This window comes from Anopheles aquasalis, chromosome 3 (genome assembly GCF_943734665.1).
Source record: "Anopheles aquasalis chromosome 3, idAnoAquaMG_Q_19, whole genome shotgun sequence".
NCBI lineage: Eukaryota > Metazoa > Arthropoda > Insecta > Diptera > Culicidae > Anopheles > Anopheles aquasalis.
In genome coordinates this window covers 33,156,596-33,164,095 of record NC_064878.1, presented here as the reverse complement: position 1 = coordinate 33,164,095, position 7,500 = coordinate 33,156,596, and the positions used below count along the sequence as shown (strand labels likewise).

Below are 7,500 nucleotides of genomic sequence, written 5' to 3'. Positions count from 1 at the left end.
GGAGAGGATTTGGGCCAATTTGTTGATCACAATGTCGTTTATGGTGAGCGTCTGCGTGTCACATACATCCAGCGGCACTTCCGCTTTAGAGCGGATTACAGTTGTTGGAATATCGGTATCGACGTTTTCGTCCTCCAGCTCAATGTGGTACGCCATTCGACCAGGGGCAAACATTTCATTGCGTTCGATCACTCGTGAACGTTGCTTTTCCAAAAAGCGAAAAATATTCTGTCCCAGCACGGTATGGAAATCTATTTCTTCCGAAGTTACTGTATCCTTTTCAGCTGGCAGGCTACTGCCGGTGGTGGCGGAACGTTGGCCCGAATTGGGTAAAGCAGCGGTTGCTTCGATGTCGACCAGCTTTTCCATTTCTTCCTCCTGTTCCTGCTCTTTGGCAACGATTTCGCTCCGAACTTTCTGCAGAAGCGCATAATCCAGACCCTTCACCAAATGGGTGTGCTCCATGTCACCTCCCAAGAATTTGGACTCTTGGATCTGTTGACGACGACGCTCAGCGGCGTCGAGTCCCGACTTGGCATCCGGAGCAACCGCTCGGTAGGCGCTGGTTGTGCTGGAAGAATCCAGATTCTGGTAATCAGGATTGGCACCGTCACGTCTTTCACGAGCGCGGTCGCGATATTTCTCCGCCAATTCGGCAAGTTTGTTGTCCTCTTGCTTTTTAAGTTGTGCATAGAAATTCTTCTTTTTGCGACGAGCCTCATTGCGTTCCGATGATGGTGTTTTGATGGTGGAAGAGGAAGCAGATGCCGATGAGCCAGATTGAGCTACCGCTGAGCCCGAGCTTTTGCTGGACATCGCATCTCGGATGGATCCGGCTGCATGTCCTGCTCCCGCTCCCGGTACTCTTGGTGTCATCAAAAGTTTACGAAAATCATCGTTGGTTAGCCGTTGCGTCGCAGGAGTTTCCGGTTCGTCGGTATGCATTTTTGGAACGGCGATCGAAACTAGCCTGCAATCGAATATAAGTTAACACGAGAAAACGAACGGGTGGCTTCTTTTTATGTTGTAGAACTTTTGCTTTGAGAATTCGATTGTTGACACGATATCCACTTGACCTTTACTTTGGCAACTGTGCCCTAGGACAGACACGCCGCAACAACCCCGTAGACACAGAACTTTTTCTCGCTCCTGTTCAGCCAGGGATACACGAAGAGTAAACTAAAGCAAAGTGTGTATAGGAAACAGGTGAAGTCATAGTCATTTGACATACGCCCCTAACGTCAAATAACTGTCAGCTGTTTACATTCATCACCAAACCAGCGTGCGTTTGATTCCGGTAAAGTTCAGTGGTTTTATCAGGCATATTATGTACTTTTGTCTGTTTAAATGATACATTTCCAAATTTTAGATCAAACGAGCAGTTCCTTGAGCTCGACCTTGGATTTTTTACTTCGCAAAGCGAATACAGCGTCTCCTGCGCAACCAAAACAAAAGGTCCAACTGTCAGTTTTTTTCATTCATTTTTCTAACAGCGCCTCTAGACGGTGAAACGATTCTCAGGTTCAAGAATTTGCTCAATTTTGCTGAGCCTTGTCCGAGCTTGGGCAGAGAAGCGGTTTGCTGTCAAAATAACAGGCAATGACAGATAGTTTGACAGGTTGCTCAGCTGAGCCTCAGGCTCGCTTTATTCTCAATTTCTACACTAGCGAAAGCATTCTCGGTTCGGATTTGTATGGATTTGACAGTCTCAATTCTCAGTCTCTTCTCAGTCTCGGGAAATTCTCGCACCGTCTAGATGCGCTGTAAGAGACAATTTTATTCGACTCACGAGAAGTCAGGAACAAAATCATTCGTTCCGTCGCTGTTGCCGAAATTAGGTGGTACTCCACCACCGGTGACAGCAGAAGTATGTTAGTAAGTAGTAAGGTAGGAATACACGAAGCGTAAACTCTCGTATAAACTCAGAGTGTAATGCCAAAAAGATTATACTTATGTCAAAAAGATTATAGGCCCGCGGAGCGTAAATCCGTGTGTAAAAGCAAGCGTAAACTTAGCACCAACATGAAGCGTAGCGTTATGATGGATTCAATGTTCTTCAATCGCTAATATACAGTAAAAACATCTTAAAATATAAAAGAAGATGTTCAGAAATCAACTTATCTCGTCGATTTATGTTTTTTGTGGCCAGAAACACATGTAATTGATGTAATAGCATAGTGTAATTGCAGATGCACGAATGTAATTGCAGTTGACGTTTCAGTATAAACTTTTATGCGATTATGCCTGCCACACGAAGCGTAAACTTTTTGGCATTACACTCTAAGTTTATACGAGAGTTTACGCTTCGTGTATTCCTGCCTTATAAGTTTATATCAAATTTGATCTCCTGCAATTCCATCTATTCATGGCGGACTTGAAGGACTGCTGGTGATAAAAGTTTGCAGTGGAGTCTCTTGCCCTCAGGAGTTTGGAACTATACCTAGTACCCACTTAGACAGTTTCTACACACAGCCAAAATTTGGCGGCTAAAGTCAAAAAAAGAGAACTTCATTTTTCCAACATTTTGGAAAAAATAATGGCAGATGGAGACAAATCTACATCTACGGTACGGCCTACACTGGAGCGCAGCATTATGTGTCTGCCGATCAGCTTAAAGCATATTACATTTTAAAAAAAAGCTGTTTGCAGGTGTGTTAAAGTTATTTCGCGATGATTCTGTAGTTTTTCTGAAGTTCTTCTTTTCAAGCGTCCCTACACACACCATTATTTTTTTTATATGGAGCTTTTGACTTTTGCCGACAATTTTGACTTTAGCCGCCAAATTTTGGCTGTGTGTAGAAACTGTCTTAGGACACATACAGAGTGCGCCATCACGATGCATCCTATTTTAAAGTTGAATAACTCTGCCATTTTTCAGCTGATTTTGACAAATAGGACCGTTTCTGAAACTTCAGTCTATGCCATTTTAATAATGGAACACTGCACGTTAAAAGAGCGGACTGAAATTGTCACACGTTACATTGAAAAAAATCGGTCAATAGTGGAAACTGCAATCGTGCAATGGATGATGGTTTCCTCCTTCGCCGCATATCACGGAGCTGGGCTTTTTTTGTGAGTTAGTTTGAAAAATAAGGTTTTTGCAAACAAATTGAAGGCTATGAAACAACCTAAGCAAACATTCGGAGCAGAATTGCTAAATAACTCCCTAAATGTTGTCAAAAACAATGCAAAATGCCCGAAAAAGGGTCGCTTTTTGTATGCCGACTGAAGACGATCATTTGATCGATATCATATTTTAAGTTAGTTATAAATAAATGGAATAGAATAGCCTAAATAAAACTGGTTTATTTTTTAAAATCGGCTGAAAAATGACAGAGTTATTCAACTTTAAAATAGGATACATCCTGATGGCGCACCCTGTGCGCGATGAAAAACTCAGCTTCTAATAATACAGCTTCTAATACACTTTTGATTCCAATATTTATTCACTACAGCAGCAAACCTTGTAGGACATGTCAGCTTAAACGGCTTGTAATGACGGGCGCATGTTACACTCCCGTGGTGTCCCGAATCCATTGACGATAAACGGAAACTCGAGTGTATCCAGTTGGGGTTAAAGAATCACAAGAAGCAGTAATCAACGAGGCAACACCAGCCAATGTTTCAATTCGACGGTCCTGGATAGTGAAACCAGCACCAAGGTCACCGTTACACACGTTTCCACGGTGAGTCGTATCCTCTGCACAGAAGTGGTTCGGTAGTTGAATTTGGTACGTGCCACTGCATCTGTTGTCGCCGATCACCCGTTGGTAGGCCGTTTTCAGGAAAGCGGCTTGACCTTGGTCTGCAATTAAATATGCTATATTAGCAAAACCGCTCTGCAAGCGATGGCAGTGATCTTATGGGGAAACTTACCGCTCGAGGAAGTAAAGCCGAAACCAACTACCATGCCTTCCTCATTTTCCATCGGCATCTGGCGGTTCACCTGTGGCAGTGCGATCGGTGCAATCGCTGCCGAGAAAATAACCGGAGAGGGCAGAATTACAATACCGATGTCGTTGGCACGGTTCTGGCTGTTGAAGGATGGATGGGAGATCGCCTGCGAGGACACCTGCTTGATTAGCTGCCCAAACACGGTACTACCAAGTCCGATTTCCCACATGGAGAATCCTTGAATATTTTGTGCCGCGGTAAGTACGTGGCGGTCGGAGATTAAAGAACCACCACCGAAGAACCCAGATTGGACCCCATTGATGGTGGTCAGATACAGGATGTATGCATTGTACGGAGTTGGTTGCGCATTGATTCCATTGACTATTCTGGGATTTGGGCTTTGTCCATTCTGTAAAAAAAAAAAACAATTCAATACATTACTTGCAGAAGTATTAGAATCTCGATACTATTAGATTCGAGAACTTGACACCTAGGATTCTTACCTCGGATGCAGTTGCACCAATCACCGCTATCAGCAGAATTAATCCAGCAAAAAGTTGCATTGCAGCTGCTGGGTCTACTTGGATTCTTAACGCAAACTTGATCCGCTGTATGGTACTAAGCGTCGAAGCAGTAGCAGTCCACCTGTAGCGCAGTAGGCCGATGGTGCGTTATATATATAGCCCAACGCTGTGCGGTTGCTTCTTGGTTCTAGATTTTTTTTTGTGTGCGCCCCCCGGTATTGGTATCGTTTTATCAATCATGTTTCCTCCCAACTTTCCACCATTCATGTGTCGATCGAGACAGGCGGTGCGACGACGGGCGATAACAGATCAATCAAATTCTGTGTTTTACCACACTCGCGAACCATTTCCAATGATTTACGTGAGCAAATATAAGAGCCAAATATTAGACAGGAAGTGTTGCTTGACGTGCTCTTGTTTTTGTTTGGATTGATAATGCGCTTTATTGCAATTGAATGCTTGATAGCTGCAATTGAAATTTAGCATTAAACCGTTGCATCCTTCATTTGCTTCTGGTCTGGTTGTCTCACGCGCCGTCTTGTTAACATTTCTTGTATTCCTAGAGTAAATAAACAGTAAAAAAACACAATTTGTTCAAAGTACTGTATATCATCTGAAGGCTGGATTATGTCAGGAGGTTGGTCGGACTGTGACTCACATTTGCGGCACAAGCATGATTGATTGAGATGCCAGGTGGCTCAGGGGGGCTCCCGTTTTTGATGGTGCACTGGATTACAAATGTGGCCCGATCAATCAAACCCTGGTGGCAAATCTAAGGAGCAGAACGGTTTTCTGCGATTTATTAGCAAGGGATTGAGTAATCCAAATGTAGTCAGACTGAACAGTTCTCAAAGATCATTATATGGCCAGGACAGCGTAAAGGGGGTGGGGAGGGGGGGGGGGGGTGGCGGCACTTGGTATGGTATTGTAACTTGTGACCCCCTATATGGCGAAAAATGACGACGCTTGAGTGGAATTCGGATATTCGGAAGAATATGCTCCGGCCAATTCAACACCTTCTCTTATTGGTTGTAGTGCCCGATAAGTAAGCAAGTAAGTTCAGCTTCGGTTCCATTTTATTCAAGTATTGCTCTCCAGCTCTCTAAGTAGCAAGCACCACAAATTAATTGCACTGTCATAGTCTATCGAGGGCATGGATCGGACTTGATAGTCCTTGAAATGTTTACAACACTGAGGCCAGTGTACGGAGGGCGGTTGTTCTTGCGATCCAGTCTAAGTAGTTGACGGTGCGAATGTATCCAGATGGATCACCGGTGCTGCATCCACGGCTTGAGACGAACGACACGATTCCAATTTGTACCCAATTGGTGTTGCCCTGCTGCATGACCATCGGTCCTCCGGAATCTCCTTGGCAAACGTTCTGGTTTGATCGATCCCAACCCACGGCACAGAGTGTTGTATTGCGGATAATTGAGTTACCGTATACTATGGCACACTGGGCGTTCGAGATAATGCGTAACGATTCGTACTTTAGCTCGGTCGATATTGATTGAATGGCTAAAACAGCATAGAAAAAACGTGATTGAAACATAACTTCTCCGTATACCACCCCGGAAGCAGTAAGTTCCACCCACTTTACCGACCGTCAGATGTACGCCCGAATCCGGATACGATCACTTTTCGGCCGACGAATGATTCCTGCGCGGCCATGTTGATCGGCAGCTGGACCGGATAGATCTCCGGACTGTACGGTACTCCGGACGGCAGTCGTATGAGCGCCACATCGTTGGTCAGCTTCCACGGATCGAACTCGGGGTGCACGTGTTTGACCACGGCTAGCATCGTAAGCCGGGCCATATTCAGGTGTATTGACCCCATACCTATCTGGAACACGTTGTAATCGTGCGCACAGTGTGCCGCAGTCAGAACCCACTGCGCATCAATCAGTGACCCACCGCACACGGTCACGGATCGACCGAGGGCCGCACGGATCGATACCTGCCACGGGAACTGCCCGTCGTGTGCCGTTTGCCCATTCACAATCTTGGCCAGCTGATTGGGATGCTTCTTCGCGGGGCTCATTTTCATCGCCATCGTCAGTCGGTGCCTGGGAAGCGGAAAAATGTCAAGCTGTTCTTGAAAATGTTGATAGAACTATGTCACGGCATACCGTCTGCCGGAGACAGCGGCCAATGAAGCCGATAGCCGAAGGAGCATACCTCTGCAGTGCTGCTGACGCATTGAATAGTAAGGCTCACCCCTAGTAACACTAGTACCACAACACGTGGGCAACTACGGCCACCACCACGTGGTGGGCAACGCTCCATGGTGTCGTAGAAATCGGAGGTTCTGTGTGGTCGCCGAATAGCAAACCTGGCGTGCAAGGTAGCGATGGGATACGGTGTGGTTGTGTGCGGATCGAAGCTTGCTCGATTTGAACAAGCAGAATACTTCGCCCAAACTTTCTTATATCGTTCGAGGCCGGAGAAGCCCGCCCCGATTGCGATTAGAATCGCGACAACGCCGTCTACCACTTTCAGAACCCAAGTGGAAAAGGTTGTTGGGCAAGCGCTATCTACTTCCGATGTTATCAAAATACCCTCTGGACAGTGGAATACTCTCTTCCATACCCTGTCCGACAACCTCTGGGGTATGTGGGAGTGTTTCGTGTGTCGTTTGGGGGTGGTGCAAATCTTTCGTCACTAATCGAATGACGCGGTTGGCAAATGGTGATATTTTCTTAACCGAACGAAATCATTCGATTCTGTCTCATTGGGAGATACACTGTTGTTCGTACCTGTTCAGCGCCTTGTCCACGCCAAGCTGAAACGTTATCAACAATATACTTTCATGTCGCAATTAACTTGGTATTTTGTGAAGATGCACGGAAACTGATGTTAACCATCTTATCAGCAGAAAACGCAAGCCACATATATGGGAGCATATTTATGTTTGTATGCATCACGCAAATTGTTATTTATGCAAGCTGCATTGATCGTACCTACGCGACACATGGATGCTTTTTTTTTCTTTTCTTTCGCCAGGACACCCCATCCCATACCTTCTAACTCCTAACTGCTAAAAATAGTGGTGCCAAACAAACCACAAACAAAAAATCATT

At 45.3% G+C, this 7,500-nt stretch overlaps 3 protein-coding genes across 3 annotated transcripts in view; all 3 read right to left on the bottom strand.

Annotated features, from left to right (window-relative positions):
• The window catches only part of LOC126576382 (protein Red), a 1,836-nt gene extending 760 nt beyond the window's left edge, over positions 1-1,076 (bottom strand). The window contains exon 1 of the mRNA XM_050237634.1: positions 1-1,076. This exon is cut by the window's left edge and continues 760 nt beyond it. Coding sequence (XP_050093591.1) covers positions 1-945 — 945 coding nt within the window. The 5' untranslated portion in view covers positions 946-1,076.
• Positions 1,077-3,426: 2,350 nt separating this feature from the next.
• LOC126577800 (chymotrypsin BI-like) lies at positions 3,427-4,495 on the bottom strand. Its single transcript, XM_050239746.1, has 3 exons — positions 4,398-4,495; positions 3,877-4,303; positions 3,427-3,805 (listed from the first exon to the last, which is right to left on the bottom strand). The coding sequence occupies exons 1-3, from the start codon at positions 4,455-4,457 to the stop codon at positions 3,510-3,512; spliced, it is 783 nt and encodes a 260-aa protein (XP_050095703.1). The 5' UTR covers positions 4,458-4,495; the 3' UTR covers positions 3,427-3,509.
• Positions 4,496-5,601: 1,106 nt separating this feature from the next.
• On the bottom strand, positions 5,602-6,706 carry LOC126576585 (collagenase-like). The gene is made up of 3 exons (XM_050237892.1): positions 6,599-6,706; positions 6,023-6,509; positions 5,602-5,936 (listed from the first exon to the last, which is right to left on the bottom strand). Exons 1-3 carry the CDS (start codon positions 6,704-6,706, stop codon positions 5,602-5,604), a joined length of 930 nt encoding a protein of 309 aa, XP_050093849.1.
• Between the last annotated feature and the right edge of the window lie 794 nt (positions 6,707-7,500).